The sequence below is a fragment of the Atractosteus spatula genome, chromosome 4, assembly GCF_055471065.1.
Source record: "Atractosteus spatula isolate fAtrSpa1 chromosome 4, fAtrSpa1.hap1, whole genome shotgun sequence".
NCBI lineage: Eukaryota > Metazoa > Chordata > Actinopteri > Semionotiformes > Lepisosteidae > Atractosteus > Atractosteus spatula.
Window position 1 is genome coordinate 62559978 of NC_142709.1, and position 17001 is coordinate 62576978.

Here is a 17001-nt window from a genome sequence, read left to right on the forward strand (position 1 = left end):
AATTTAGACATGCCAATTAACCCAGTCAGCATGTCTTGGGGAGGTGTGAGGACATCAGAGTTCAGTGGACAGTCCCACAGACACAGGGAATGACGCCACCCAAAAGGCACATCACAGGATCAAACCCAGGGCCTGTGAGCAGTGCTGGCCAACATGCCACTGTGCTGCACGATGAGCAACACATGCAGCAGAGTAAACTAAAAACCTCAATACATCTTTGTTGCATACAGTAATTTAATTCCACCCAGCTGTGTAGACAATCGATTTAATTAAGCCGTAGTCGTGAAACTCAAAGCTAATACATACAGCTGGTTGTAAATGCAGGTTGGGTCACCATATGCTCTGATATTTTTAAAGGGGTACTGCGCTTCAGTAATGTTCTAAGTAAACCTGATACTTTGCAGTCAAGGCAACCCACTACTGTGACCCGGACATTAAAAGAGATAACATTGATCCTTATCGACAGTAAAGCACACAAGGAAATTTTCTCAGAAATAACAGCTACTGTTTTAATCAGGAACAATCATGAAAGAATCCACGCCACTTATTCCTTAGTGGCCTTCAATTTCTTGTCTGTCCAATTTTATTATTCACCTAATCGATTTATTTTCAGATCCAAAAGAGATTGCACTCGAGGGGCACTAAGGCCACTGCAGCTTTCTTCTCCTTGAGATAGTGGAGACAAGCTAAACTCAGTGCTGGTTTTATTTTACAACATATGGAAGACACCAGGACAAAGAACAGTTAGTTTCATGAACTATCAGCTATTGCACTGGTCCTAATATTACATACCTTTGAGAAAAAAAAAATCTATTTTCCATGAGATATTTTAACTAGCCAGTGCTCAAAAAGTTATAAAAGACCGTTTTTTAATCTTCTTTATGAAATTGCATATGCAAACCCGCCCCCAGCAGCACTCACATCATTGCAGATCTTGCTGGTAGAGAAAAGAGTTTGGATGGTGGAACCAAAGCCCACAATATTCAACAGGGTCCCTGGAGGAAGACTCTTAATAGCCACTATCATAGCTTCCTGCAGGGAAGAGGACACAGTATTTAAGAACCTTAACAAAAAGACTGATCATTTTAATACAGATTCTACTGAATCCAGAACCTCATGAATCGCTTCATAAGATCAATAAATGCTGGCATTAATTGTTTACTGATTTCTTCCAAAGAAGACCCATACTGCTAAAAAAAGCTGTATATTGTAAGTGCTTGAGTGTCTTTGGATTCTGAGCAGGCACCTTGATTCTGTCGATGTTGGCCCCACTCATACTGCCACTACGGTCGATGAGGAACAGCACCTCCCGTGTAGCCCGGTGGAGGTCGTATGGGACACTCAGGAGGTCTGGGCAGAAGTTGAGCATCAGGACGGGGTTGGAGAAGATGTCTTTGTGGAAACGTTTTCTCACGAATTCCAGCTTCAACAAAGTACAAGAGCTCTGTCAAAAAAAAAGCTTCCGAATTCTGAAATTGTGTCACCAATGGGAAAAGTTTTATTTTGTCTGTTTTTTCTAAGGGTACTATCCTTTATAACTTTTAAGAGGTATAGTCTTGTAACATGAAATGGGCTGCACATACTGGGTGTATATGCTGCTTTATTTTATCAGATATCCTAAAATACAGTAATTCTTTTGACAAAAAAGCTTTTGACTCAAGGTGCTGTACAGTAGCACACATACCTGTATAATGAAAAACACAAACAAACCACAAAGCCTTTGTATAAAAACAGACCTTTAAACAAGTTTTGAAAATGCAGACATTTACAAAGTCTCTAAAGGATTTGGCTAATGAGTTCCAAAGTCATGATGTTGCACACAGTAAGTTTCTCATTCATTGTGTGGAGCCTGGTCTTCACCTGAGTGTGAATATCTGAAACAGCAGATCTCAAACTAACAGACTATATTCATGCAAGAATTCTTGAAGGTAATCTGGAGTTGTATCGTACAGTACATCAATAATGTTACAGTGTGTACTGCACAGTGGTAAGTCATGTACTGTATGTGAAATAAGGCTATCTCACCTTCTTCTCCGGATCTGCCTCTTTCCTGGCACAGCGAATGAAATCGCGGCGGGAGCAGATTTGGTGCTCGTACTCCTCAAAGGTCAGTCGCCCCTTCTCCAGGAGAATGTGGGGGGTGTGGGGCTCTGAGAGGCAACACCAAGCCATGAGACACAACACTTCCACTGTGTGGAGGTTATTAGGAAAGAGCCATTGTTCGTAAGCCCCTTTTATCACCAGCAGAACACTGGTGTTCTCTTATGGTTGGGAACTCAAATGCAACTATTACAATTTCATAAATTTTATAATTGTACAAATGAATATACAGTGTTCAAATGCTGAACTTTTGAAACAGTTTCAACAGAATTTTTAAAATGAAATTGATTTGCCTATCAGGGTGAAGATTTCAATACCCTTATGTACAAGAGAAGTCTGTGGAACCTAATATTTCAAACATTCTCACAGAGATGTCTTATGTGTTTGATGCATTAAAATCTACTGTATTTTTCAAGCTATCAAACTTTCAAGCTCTCAGACAATTAATATTTTTAAAAGTACCAGCATACACAAATATTTAACAACCTACTGTATGCCAATATACCAATTCAAAACTGCACTGATCTCAACTATCACTGCCAATGCTGAGTAAAAACACACACTTATGCTGCCTGGTTGCACTGTAAGAAGACAAATTTGCACAGAATTACACAGTAACAATAATCTAATAAGTAGTTTTTAGATTCAACCATAAACATCAAAGTGCACTGTATTGTATATGCTATACAAACTGAACACAGTACACCTCTTACTGCTGACTTGCTTTTGCCTCCCTCTAACCCCACTCTGGTGCCTCAGTGTTCGTTCCCCCCAGTGGTCTCACCACTCAGGTGAAGGATAATCTCCAGGTGGCGGTCATATGGGTGTTCCTCAGCCAGGGTGATGTATGTAGCTGAGGCTGACTGGGCGCTAGGGTCTGCATCAGCTCTCAGAGCATGAGTGGGGCTCTCCAGACCTCCAAAGGCAAGGACCAATAGGGACAGTAAAAAAAACACAAAACAATCCCAGATTTAAATTAAATCACCAATATACTAGATTAACAATATATTAACAAATTAAGGAATCTCCCATGAAATGCATGCTTTGTTTCATACAGGTTCAGAATATATGCTGCACACCTTAATAATGTGATCTCTCATCTTTTTCACAACATGCTTTTCTGTACTGGTACCAATTGGCTAGGCTACAGGCTTTACTAATCTCCTACCACTTGTCTATTCCCATTTATTCCCCTTTTATTTTCTCTCACACAATGCAATCTGAACTCACGAGAAAAAAAGAAAAAAACACTTGTAACCTTAACCACCACCCTGAACAGCTGGCACTCCTGGAATATCTGACTTAGCACTTTCTCAGTTGTTATTGTTTTTGTCTTTTGTTGACTTAGAAAAACACTACTGCTACTACAAAGGTAAAATATAGAGTGCTGCCAAGACATAAAACCAGTGCCCTGTAAGTCAGGTAGTATTTTCTGAAGGCTGGATATAGGATTGCTTCAGCACATACAAGGTAAACATAGGGTATTTTGAGTATGCAGTGGTTTGTGCTTAAGATAGCACACCTTTTCAAATTAGAGCCACATGTATTTACACTGCTGACAAAAGGATTTTCTAACACTTCTATTCTACTATATTTTTGTGAGTTGCTATAATGCCCACACCGTGAGGGCCACAAATACGTCATTCTTGTAGATATAGCTAATCCATGAACTCTTCAGGACCCTAATAAATCATAAAACATTCTTTTTAAAAACTAGATTAGCCTTTGTAAGTAATTGATGACCAAGACTTAATTCAAACTGGCAGGTCCTCCAGCTCCAGAGAACAGTATTTTTACCATCCCTTCACTTTCTAGAAAAAGTGGCATAAAGACCTCTTTTTTTTCTTTGGAGCGACATAAGAGGAACGTGACTGATTAAAATAAGTGAATGCAAATGTTCTGCCTCCTCTCCCATGGGAAACCATTGATTGTGGACTAATTAAATATTCTAATCTATCACCCCTTTACTCCTGGCTAACACAATTTGGAAAAACTCCATATTGGTCTCCCCTCTCTCTCTCTGTTTGAATTTGAAACAATCCAGCACACTGACATATTGCATAAAAACCAGTCAGACCCAACTGTATCCTGCAGTAAATCAGTTTATTAGACTGACTCAAGCTATTGATTGTTTTCCTTCCCCTCGCCACACACACATACACACATACATGTTTCACAATCTGAAATATGTTGTTGGGAAAAATTGTGAATAACAACCTAGGGAGATGAGGGGTTCTCTTGCCAGCTTTTAATAGGTTTAATTTTCTTTTTGTTCTTTTTGGCTTTGATTACTGATTCAGGAATGGTGTCAATATGTCTGCCATGTGGCATAAACTATTGTACTAGAGCTGTAAAGCTTTTTGTTATTCTATAGAAAGTCACATTTTTATGAAATTTTGACTATATAATGAACACGGTACCCCGTTGGGGTTAGTTCAACACATACTACATTGCCATTGTATTTGGTAGTTTCTTAAACTTTTTGACAGCTAGTTTTGTGTTTAATTAAAAATTGCAACTTGTTGCACTGCATGTGTAAAGACAGTTATAGTTTTGCAACATAAAAAGTGTTACAAAATTCTCTGTACTAAATACAGGAAACCTGATGATAGCACAGACTGTACACTACTAGCAACAATATACATTTAACATTAAAATTATATATTAAAGTGTCTTTCAGTTTACAGCTATTTATTATTAAGTTATTAGGCTATTTTCGCATAAATATAACGTTTTCAGAATGTTTATTTTCTTGACTGGTGTGAGACTGTCACAGAAGCAGGACGTTTCCTAGGTCTTTCATCTAATAGGATACATATTGCACAGCTGGGGCGGGGGATGGAGGGAGGTTATCGGCTGGTCATGTATGTCTATGCATAAGAAATATGGGAAGAACTGTAATTTGTATATGAATAGGACTCTAGAATGTCATGACTTCAAAATGGAGATAAATTGTGCATTTTATAATAATATGTGCACAGACCAATTGAAAATAATAAATGGAACTTTACAGAAAAAAAATAAGTTAAATAATGTACAGTCGGCACACAAATGGTGCCACAAAATTTAAATTAATGCATTTCATTAATGACATGCAAATTGCTACCAGAAAACTCAAGTGTACTGAAATACTGTATGTTGTGTTATGTTTCACTAATGTGGAATCCAAGTTCACTGGTTGTCTGTACAAATGAACAGAAGAATCTATCAGCAGAATCATTTATTATGTACAGTAGATGTCTATTCAGCTGTGATTGGTATGTTGTGTATCCTTTTCACCGAGATCTGATGATCAGTGCCAGTGTCTCACCTGCTAGCAGACAAGCTCCCCTCACCAGCAATTCGAAGTTCAGCTCATAGGGCAGTGTAGTGGAAGCCTGACAGGTGAAAATGGCATGGATGCACTGCGGGTCAGAGTCTGGAGTCTTTTCCTGCTTCCCAGATGTAGCACCAAAGCAGGTGGTAGGACTGAAAGAGCACAGGGTTACCTGGTAAACTGAGGATGCCAGCAGACTCCATATACTGTACTGTACCTAGCCTTATGGGCAATAATCCAAACACACATGTAGACTAACACATTTCCTCCAGAAATGTGCAGACCTAAAATAATTTCAGTCAAAGAAAACTGTTAATTTTTTCATTATCGTAATTATAATCATCAATAAAGAAGTAGAAATTGGAGGAACAAAATATCCAGACGTGTGCTGATGACATTGTACTGAACATAAAAAACCTATAAATGATGATCAATCTGAGATTGATGGTAGAAGTCAATGTTAAGAAATATTTTGTGATGGGATTTTGTATTCAATAAGGCTCCAGCAATTAAAAATATTTAGTTTTCTAAACGTTTCTGTTCTTAAACACTGTTTGTAAAGCCAAGTACAGCACACTTATTTAAGATGATATAAATTTATGTGCGATAAAACAGATTACATCTTGAGTGTGGTTTAATACTGTACTTTTGTAACATGTTGGATTAATGGTCCAGATCAGTCCTCTCTGTCCACCTGTACACCCACTGAACTTTTCTGTTTTGTATATGTTTTTTAGCCCCGTTGTAATGAAGTTCTTGGACCTTCAGCACCAATATCAGTTGGTAACCATTTCCAATACTATTGCATTTAAGAAATAAACAATCACTGCAAACTACCATAAAAAACATAGAGAATACCATAAATACAACCACAACATCACTACATTGACTTCAATGCTGCCTGTGGAGATACTGGGCCAATCAGGTTCCATAGTTTCAGTAGCCTAAAATGAGTTTCCATCACCAACCACTGCCATGCAGAAAAGATCCGGAAGGTGACAGAACATGATGGTCACTGGAGCAAACAGTAGAGAGGCAGCTACACATTTCCCTTTGAAATCTCAGAGGTGTTGCACGTCACAACATTGGTAACTGCAGAAGAGGAGGCCAACATAACATTTTGAATTGACACATTAGTCATGTCTGCCGTTACCTTCCATGACACCTCAGAAGCACCTGCGCCAACAACCATGCCTCCTGTGAGGCCACTTACACCCGCTTTCTTTCCTACAATGCAGTAAACTGACGAGAGGTCCTGCTCTGCTTCTACTTTTCAGTCTTCATTTTGTGACAGTAAGTGCACTGGGCCATTCCGTGGAGTACCATTTTATACCATTCCGGAATATTTTAGTTGGGCAGAACCTTGCATAAAGAAGGTCTTCCCTTCGCTCAGTAAAAATGCTGTCTCACATTTCCTTGTACTGTTGTGAGTCCAAGAACGCCTTAGGTATTTTGACCTCAAATCTGACGACATATTCTGCGTCATTTATAGACAGACATTGTGGCTTTATATAATGGATGAAAACCACAAATCTTGTTACTGTTTAATATCATCAGCACATTTAGGCACACGTTATTAATAGTTCTGTGCTAAATCCAAGAAAGTGAATTCCAACCTACCCATTCTCATCACACCGCCCCCCAGTTTCATTCTTGGTTTGAGCCATTCTAGTCACAATGGGAGTGAACACTGAAGGGAATACGAGATGGATTGCTCCATTGTGCAATGTGGAGAGTTCCAGGGTGGTGCTGATGATGACAGTTACTACGTTCATTGGAGCAATCACCCCCGTGCCAACAATAAAAGTGGTTCGCTCCAAGTCTTCATCCAGGACGAGGTGGCCTGTAAGCACATATTTGTAGAGCAGACAGCACTGAAACATTGTTGTTTTAAGAGAGATGCTGGTTAAGAGAATCCTTTATGGAAAATAACTGCCATGTATTTATGTAGTTAGGTTGTACACTGCTTTTCATATTTCAGTTTCAAATTAATATGAACAGTTATCAAACATATTGAATATGAAAAAGAAATGCATCACATTATATAAAAACATATATATATAATGTTCTGTACATATATAATTTTTGAAATATATATATCCCACACAAAATTAATGTATCTAAAAATACATATTATACATCTTTTTGAGTGATGTGTTTTTGTCAACCACAGTACAATATTTGAAGTAAAATTAAGACTTTTAAAGTACTTAAATAATGTATTTACATTAATAAATCATTACAATTTACATGGTACACTATTATGTCCTGTCTGAAGTCATACAGCCAGAATACATTCATATTCCAGGCATTTTAGAAGCACACAACAAAACAAGAAATGTCCTTTATCATACACATGACTCCGACTATTCAGTGCAGGAAAAAAAAACATTCTTCCATTCTTAGACATATTAGTACAATTTTTTAAACTAATGCAATTCCAAATGGATGCTTTGAGCTTAATCCATTTGTCATTCTATTTTGCTTAGGTCTGCAAAGACATGTTATTACGGTAAAAGAAGAATAGGGGCCTTTTAGGTGATCTATACTGAGCCTGAAACATTTCTTCTAGTGCAAAAGAGTTTGCTGTTCTCTCTACCAATCTGGTCTGAGCTAATGGAAGTGCTAAAGAGCAAAGGCAGTTTTTCATAATAAAGTACTGTTTTCATCTGCTGGATCCATTAAAGGATTAAACTGACTTTGTCCAGTGATTACTTTACACAGAGCATCTACTAGAACTATGGACCCACAAAAAGCTGCCACTCATAAGAGTCTGGACTGACTACGGCTAACATCCACCATCCCCTTTTTAACTGCTTTTACATGTTAAAGAGCCTATGCTGACAAGCAACAGGGGCAAGGAAGAATACACCATGGATGGGACATTAGTCCATCGCAAGGCAGACACAATCATGCACACACCAGGGCCAATTATCTCAGAAGCCAATTAACCTACCAATATGTCTTAAGAGTTTGGAAGGAAACTGTAGTATCTAGAGGAAACCCATGCAAACACTAGGAGAACATACTGTACAGTATAAATTCCTCAAATCTGGAATTGAACCCAGGGCCCCAGTGCAGTAAGGTAGCAATGCTAACCACTGCACCACCCTGCCACCTGTGGCTAACATTGATAAGTCATTAATTTGGTATTTTTTGTTTCCAAGCAACTGAAATCCTTAGGACCAGGAGTGGAGATTTTTGGCATTTAGCCATGGTCACCTTGCCATGTCCATTATCCAAAGGAAATCAGTCCAGCTCCTGCAAAATCTTTAAACATCGAGAAGAGATGAAAAGAATCCCAAGGCTGCATTAAAACTCAGATGGCAAAACGCCCGAGAGACATTCTCTTAGAAAATGACTTATCTAGAGAACAGCTCAGACATACATCATAGATCTGGGAATACTGCTGTCACCAATGACAAACTGGCGTTCAACCAACTCCCTGGTTTTTTATGCCCGCTTGTTTATTGTAATGTTTTTACAGTTTGATATGGGTAACTTACGGTAATGGAACGGATTGTGTAACGTTCTCTAACAAGTGTAAAGCACCCTTCAAGTCCATTGTATTCCCGTTGCCTCTTGCTGAGACCCAGATTCTTACCATTGGTGCACTGGAAGTCCAGGCTGGAGCTGCCACAGCAGTTCCAGTCCTTACCATTAGAGCACTGCGGCTCCACAGCTGAGCTGGCGCAGCAGTCCAGGCAGCAGTCTTCAGCCTTGGCTCTGCTCTGAATCTGCACGCTCACCATCCTTCCAGCAATCACGGCCTCGAATCCCACCACCACTTCCGTTTCTTGCAGAGGGTATACAAACACGCCTAAAACATGACGTCAGACCAAAAACAAAAAAAATTGAGAGGGAGAAAAAATTGAGCGAGAGATAAACTATGAAGTCTGTGCATGCACCTGTCTAAGACACAGACATGGATGCTAAAATACTGTACCTTAAATACTGGACTGGTATATACACAAGCTGCAGTAACATCAACCTTACCTTCCACTGGTTCGGAATGTGGGTTAAGATAGGTAAGGTGGGCAGTGATGCCCAGAGAGCAGCCGTTGGCACAGGACTTGATGCATGAAGCTTTAAGCAACAGTGGAGCCCAGGTAGAACGGTTCAATAAACCTGGCATCTTCGGTTGGGTACAGGAGCTGCTGGGAAACCCAGGCAAGGGTAACAGGAAAAGGGTGCACTGGTTAACAGGATTGCAGGGAAAGAAGCAAAAGGGATTTAATTTCACCAAGAAAAGCACAATTCTTTCCTCTGCTCCAGGAAGATATGATTTGTTTTCTCTATTGAATTGGAAAAGAAACACACAGGAAGATAGAAAGAGTTCACGGTGACACCCTGGTTCAGAGAAACAGAACAATGAATCGGGTTTTACTTGCAGGTTTCAAGAGTTCTCAGAGGTGGCAGAAAATTCAGTGTATGTTTACTGGCTCATTGTAATGTCGTTTTGGAAGAAGCACTCTCTGTAAAAGTAAATTGCTGTTGTCTGATTAAATAAGCTTAAGGAAAGTGGGCAATATCCATGGCACTAGAACCAAGAACAAAATCCAACAAGCAAGAACAGGTCAATGTCAGTTTTATAACAATATAATGAAGCAGTATTTTTAAAAAAGGTACATATTCTGATGTGGATTTTTTGATTTTCCGTTTAAAGGACTATGTATGCAGGGCTACAAGGGATTTCAGTAACTGGTTTCATACACTGAACAAAACCTGGGGTGCTGGTGGGCTATAGCTGTTGTTCACATTCATCCTTGAAAATGTAAGTGCTCACTTGAACGGCACTGCATAATCCCTATTCAATAAAAAAGGCACAGTCAATACAAAAGACATTAATGTATTTGCCCCAGCTGTGGTGCAATATTTACAAACGTCCCCTCTGAAAGTGTCTGAGGTTGGTTACCAGGATATTCCCCATGCTGCAGTGCACAGCAACCTTCAAGTCAGCCAGGCAGCTTTATTAATGGACAGTTAAATCATTAACAGCTCTGTCAACATTCCAGAAGGACTAGGCTGGATGCAAGATGCTGTCTAATGTAAAAGTTTAGGTTCATGTCCAGGAGGTGTTGAAGCTGACCACTCTCTTGGGTCTCTGGCTGGAGAATAAAGAAGGCCACAGTGATGGGCAGTGATGACACCTGGTCTACAGTTCTTCTACTTTTATTCTGTGTTGCAGGATGGGTAAGGATGGCAGTGCCAGCTGTGCCAAGCAATAACTTGATGTTCCTTTGTTATTCACTTCCTCTGTCCAGCTCCAAACTCTCAGAGAAATTACCCTATGCCTTGTCTCTCTGTTGCTTGACTGTACTACCAGCTCAGGCTCATATTAAAGCAGCAATGTTAATGTTCAGGGCACTAATTTCAAAACCGTGAACCATGTATTCCTTTTTTTTACTTTCACCCAAATTATCTTATTAATAACTTATTTATTTTGTACTGTAGTGGGAAACTTTTATTTTTCTGTCACATTCACTGCTGTTCATCTTATTGTACAATTTAGTGATCAGGACAAAAGCCAAAGTAAATTTTGATGGTGATAAACTCTTCAAGAACAGTCATGTATTATTGTTATTTCTGTCTTGTTGGAATCATAGTTCAGCTGCTTAACTCTCTGGATCACTGTTAATAGGATGTTAATATGTGTCCTATTACAATTAATTGCAATACGTTCCTAGCCTTATGAAGTCAAAAGTATTTGCATCCATTAACACATACAGTAATAAATTCACAGAGAGTAAAGCCTTTTTAAGACAATGTTTTTCTGTGTTGCTGAGCATTAGTCACCACTTAAACCTTAATTTATAAAAAATATGAATGCAATAAACAAAACAAGGCAAGCTGTCTCAAGTCGCTTTTACTTCATTCCATAGATAAAATCTACACTGAATTTCGTATTATTTTATAGAAAGCTTTATCTTGAGATCACATAAGCATAGCCTGAAGTATTGTGTTTGACTAGTGCAGTAAAAAATGGATGCATTATTCAGAAAGAAAACTGGCAGCCACAACATTTCAGTAATAATAATTTCTTAAATTTATGTAGCACTTTCCATCTGAAAGCTTCTCAAAGCACTTCTCATAGAAGAGGAAAGCTACTTCATATACCACTGTAGAAGCCAATACTATACAGTATATGCCAGCAGTGAAAAATTACTTCTCCAGTTGAATTAAGGGAGAACTTCAGGAAAACCAAACTGTACAAGACCAGAGTGGAATTTAGCCAGGATATCAGGATTAACATCCCCATTCTCTACAACATGTGATTTTTAATTAACAAAGTAGTCTAGGACTTTGGTTTAATGTCTCATCTTCTGCATCACAGTGTCTAGTGAAATTGTGGTTCGGGGGGAAGAGTATCACTTCCTAGTTCACCAACAACACTTGCATAAGAAACCTGGTTTTCCTTAGAGGTCCTGTTCCAGCACTGACCAGCTCCAGCCCTGCTTAGGTTCTGAGATCTGGCCTGACCAGGCTACAAGATGGCAATACTATTAAACCATGATGGTATACTCCCCTACATTTATCAAATAAAAAAGAACATTTAATGGTTTTCCTGTGGTCAGCCAACCTCCCTATCCTCACACTGTATTTTAAAATGAATAAAGATGTATGAATTTCAATGTGTTTAGAGATATTTTTATATGATTATATTTCATTAAATCATTTCCACATTTTTAAATGTTTACCAATGCTACACAATTTTCATGCATATACTGTGGTACTGTATACTAAGTAAATTCTGAACAGGCATTGAGGAAAAGTCTCACTGTGTGCCTAAGAAATGTTATGGACAGGTAGTCATTTAATGAAATGTTGTATTGCTGTTTTGCCAGGAATATGTTGTGTGTATGTCCCTTAGTTAAATAAGTTGTTGCAAAATGCCGCTTTTTTGCTTCCTTTTCACAGACTTGGTTTTTACCAAGCTTGTATGCACATGCTGAGTGTTATGATTGGAATCATTCCAACACAGAACTGAGATCTGGCGCAGAACATGACTTATTTGATAAGCTTCATCATCCTTTTCATGACTTTTGGTGATAAAAAGTGATTGCACAGAAAATTGTTTTAAAAAATGTGTTCATACTTAAAGACAAAATCGTAATTATTTCATTTTTAGCTTTGTCCAACTGTATTTTTTATTGAATGCAAATGTCAGCAGGATCATATCATGGCCAGCTTGTGCTTTTGATAGGTGGCAAGTTGTAATTGCTGCAAAAGTGATACCATTTCCTGTGCTCATTTACAACAATGTTTAGCAGAAAATATGCAATTTAAAACTAATTAGCAATACACCATGCATTTGTTAAAAGAAGAGGTATGATTGCTGGGTGATGCTGGTCACAGCTGAATGAGCCCCTGATTGTAGCAGCAATGGTAACTGTTTGTTCTAACTCAGGTAATGGCCTTTTTAGCTCTGTTCTCAAAGTAAATCAACAAAACCCATCTGCTTATTTCACTCACTAAAAGTGCATTTGGTGAGGTCATACCTCAGTGGGTACAATGAGACACAGGAATGGCAGGAATAACGACTTGACCAAAATCATTAAAGAGGCATTTTCAAAACACTCTAGGATATACAGTAGCAAATCACAACCAGACCCAAGGAAATGCTGCACATGTCCTGAAGCTGTGGGGTTAGTAAGCAGTGGAATGTTGTTCCATGTTTTACGGTCAAGTAGCAATGATCTCATATCATCAAAACCACTGTTGAGCAACACTTTATATGTTTTATTTGAGTCTGAGAAACACACAGTTTAGTTAAGATAAAAGAAAAACATTTCTTTCTGTATGACACATACATTAAAATGTTCAACTGAAGGATAATTGTAATATGTATGTACCAACAACTATGAACAGAAAGCAGAAAACATGGGTGCAATGTGGTCTGCACAAGAATACAGCAATTCAGTACAAGGAGGAAAAGTACAGCCGCAAACCTCAAAGATCAGCTGCCTATACTTTCTGACTGACAGGTGGACATTCAGCTTACTATATTATTTGCGTGCAGCACTTAATGATTTCCTCAAACAGCAATGGAAAGGCCCCTTTATAGGCCATGGAAAACTTCTTCACTTGGCAGTGATTTCCTGTGGTACACAATGTTACTGAGGCTGTGATAACCAGCAGGCGTGACTCACTAGATCTGAGATTGCTGAGAGGCTTTACAGCTACAGCCCACACACACCTGACTTACAGTAAACCCTAAACAGATGGCCAGGGGATTGGCCAAAAGGATACTTGGGTTCAACTTAGGTTTAAATTCAAGGTTTTGTAAACTTTTGACCTTTATGCAAAAGCAAAGCTCATTATTTTAAAGATGATAATTACAAAAAAGGAATTGTCGTTTTTTATTGAAACTCGACACTCCATTACAACTCTTAGAAAATCATGGAACGGATGAGAGCAGTACAGGTTTTCCTTCCTCGTACAGACGGCATCATCTACCGTCATATACACTGTCGGAGCACCAAGCCCACCGGAGGAGTAGCACAGCATTCACTGACAGCACATCAATTCGCTCAATCTCAACAAGCCAGAAGGAGTCTGTTATGTCCTGGGATGCACCAGCCAAGTCCATTCCCCAGTGATGCTAAACTAATAATTCGCTGACACCTGGGAAATCTTGGCCGTAGTTGGACTAATGACATGCTCAAGACTCAGTTTTTGGTCATCGTATCACAGAAAACAAAGTCTAGACTTAAAAAGTGTTCAAAGATGGGCTGAATGGCCTTCTAACATTTCTAACCTTTCTAATGTTCTCAGAAAGCCACAGATAATATTTGGTCAGTGTTGTACAGTATATACTACAAACATCTGCAGTCAGGAGAAAACAACATCTTGCTCCTTTGACAGTAAGTTGACTGAACCACACTGACGGTGTCAAACAACTATGATTCAACACTGCCATCAAAGCATGTGACAGTGAACGGTCTTGCTGTTTCTGAGAATTAGCAAAAACAATGCTCAACAGCCTTGTTGAAGGTTTGATCCCAAAATTGTTTTTGCTTGATTTGCATAAATTGGGCCATTTTGAGTCTTTAGGGGGGTCAAACTGAGAGCGTTGCACATATGCACTGGTTTCCCCAAAATCAACTTTGGAACCGTAAGGGGGAATCACTCTATTGCTTGGCTTGACTTAAGGTGCAAATCAGTATTGGACCACACTGCTGCTGTCTTCATGAACACGAGTCTTCCAGTCAAACCAGTTCACTACTGACTGCTTCCTTACCCTTTTCAGTCACTTGCAGTCCATCAACACCTCTTTAAATAATTAGGTTATTCCATCTGGTCTGATAATATGATTTCTGCAGACGACCAGAAACTGTACGCCAACAAGGAGCAGTTTTTGAGATTCCTGAAAGGACATGTGGCCTTGATCATACAGGTATATGTAAAATGTCAAGTTAAAAATGTTATTGTTGATTTGTTGAGGTGATTGATGTGTCTTCACCAAGGCAATTAAATTTCAAAACAATTTATTAACTGAAAGTAGAGTGGCATAACAAAAGGTTTCCAAATATTACTAACATACTGTATGCTATGTATTTATAATTGACTTGCAGCAGACATTGGCAGTGAGAGTTTAGTGCATATAATCAAGAGAACTCAGAGACATTAACAATTTTAAATACACACAGCTTCTGTTCAATTACTGAAAATTGTTAAAAGAGACACAATACACAGGGAAAAAAATATTTCCAACGCATCTTCTGGGTTTGGTCTCATTACCAACAAATGCTAGCGGTCTCATTAAGATTGGGAACTGACTGTTGAGGGGACTTCGGGACGTGAAGAACTTTCAGTAAATACTGGAAACTTGGTTCACTTTCAAAAGCATTTTGATTATGTACAGTGGGTGTAAAATGAAATTACTGCAAACCATGTCTTTCAGTATATGTAAAGGATCCGTGCTACGGAGACTCTAGATTCAGAGTGTTCCCTAGAAAACGTGCTCACAAGGTCTGCACAGGCAAAACAAGTCTGTGAAGCAACGAGTGGCCTTCTGTGCGACAGTAGTCTTCTGCGCACTCTTCTCGTCTTTATTTGAACAGTACTTAAAATATTTCACATAATTCAGTGGAAATTAAGATTTATTGACAATAGTCAGAAACTATATTCATAATCAAATAATCTTTACTTTAGAAAATAACCAAATCATTTTCAGAGTGATATTCAGCACAAGACTGCGTATCAACAGATGTAATTGCCTACATTATTTCTATATAATATCCGTATTTTAATTAGCATACAAACTGCCTGGGACTCCGTGTATTTCCGATTAATGGAACGAGGACAGCTCGTTCACTGCCTCATGAACAGAAAAATTCAAAAAGTCGCTTGACTTTTGTTTGAAAGAATATTGTCAAATAATACCGTTATTCAATATAGCCATACTCAAGCGAATCGCTTTCGTTTTATACGACTTTATATGCATATATGATTTTATGTATTGAACAAAAAAAAAAGAAAACGGGTTACCCTTACCAAAAAAGGTATAACTGACCTTAGGTTTCTGTAGAAGTGCCCCGGTTTTCGTAATAGTTTAGTAGGTGAGACTTAACATTTTGTTCTACGAACTTCTTTCTTCGCACTGTATACAAATTGAGAAACAAATATATACAGTAAGTATGAAGTATTACAAATAAATTACTGTATATCACAACGGATAACTCCGTTAAAAATAAAACATTGAGTCCAGGAGAAAACATTCAAATAACAGACATCCACTACTTAAAACAATATAATAGCCCCTTCCTGCAGCCAATTAAATCCTGACGTTTTTTAGTGTTTCATCATCAGATTGCCTGTACCAGAAAGCAAGTTTATTCTCCACCTACGAAGAAGTTGCACAATAAAAATAGAACAAAACCAAGTTGCCCGAGCCAGCTATTACTGTACCTTGATGTCTGATTTTAGTATCTAGTCCAGACTTGCTTGCTTTCTTTCTGCCGTTCATAAAGCAGTTTTGTTTCAGAGATTATTTCCGATGTTTTCTTTTGCTTTTCCTCCTTCTGTTTTGTCAGACGAAGTGCTTTTTAACCCTGGATGCTCAGCAGAAAACCTTCAGTGGTTCTCGAAGCGCACTGGAAAGCAACTGGACAGGCAGTGCGAAGCACACTGTTGCATATCTCGCGTAGTCTGTATCGCAGTCCTGTTAGACCTCATCATCATATTATTACTACATGCACGTGAGTGTGGCTTCGCTTTGAGTCCCACTGGAGACGAGCACTGAGAGTAGAGGTGCGCGATAAAAAATGTTTGAAGTATGAGCCGTAGACTGTATCCCGCTCCATCAAATGAATCTGTCTTTTATTTTTTAAAAACTAACATATTGGAATTCTTCTATTCCTCAAAACAGGAAGTTTATAAATAATTCTTCAAATATAAGCAATGACGGTAATTAATTAGCTTAATATGTTAGGCTAGACTAGCGTGTTGGGCTAAACCTGCTTATTCTTACCAGTAATGTAAAATGTCTCACCGGTAGGAGAGCGATCAGTCATCTCCGAGATGCAAATAAAACCCTACAACTTTACTAGATGGGACAGAAATGTCAACCGTGAATCTGGGCG

General features: G+C 38.6%; 1 protein-coding gene across 1 annotated transcript in view; it reads right to left on the reverse strand.

Moving 5' to 3' along the window:
* vwa5b2 (von Willebrand factor A domain containing 5B2) overlaps window positions 1–16397 on the reverse strand; it is a 28258-nt gene extending 11861 nt beyond the window's left edge. The window contains exons 1-10 of the mRNA XM_088914550.1: window positions 16328–16397; window positions 15933–16019; window positions 9413–9570; window positions 9021–9236; window positions 7037–7259; window positions 5411–5568; window positions 2885–3016; window positions 2026–2150; window positions 1247–1423; window positions 922–1032 (exon numbers count right to left, since the gene is read on the reverse strand). Of these exons, the coding sequence (XP_088770676.1) occupies window positions 922–1032; window positions 1247–1423; window positions 2026–2150; window positions 2885–3016; window positions 5411–5568; window positions 7037–7259; window positions 9021–9236; window positions 9413–9551 (1281 nt within the window). The 5' untranslated portion in view covers window positions 9552–9570; window positions 15933–16019; window positions 16328–16397. The remainder of the gene's footprint in view (window positions 1–921; window positions 1033–1246; window positions 1424–2025; window positions 2151–2884; window positions 3017–5410; window positions 5569–7036; window positions 7260–9020; window positions 9237–9412; window positions 9571–15932; window positions 16020–16327) is intronic.
* Between the last annotated feature and the right edge of the window lie 604 nt (window positions 16398–17001).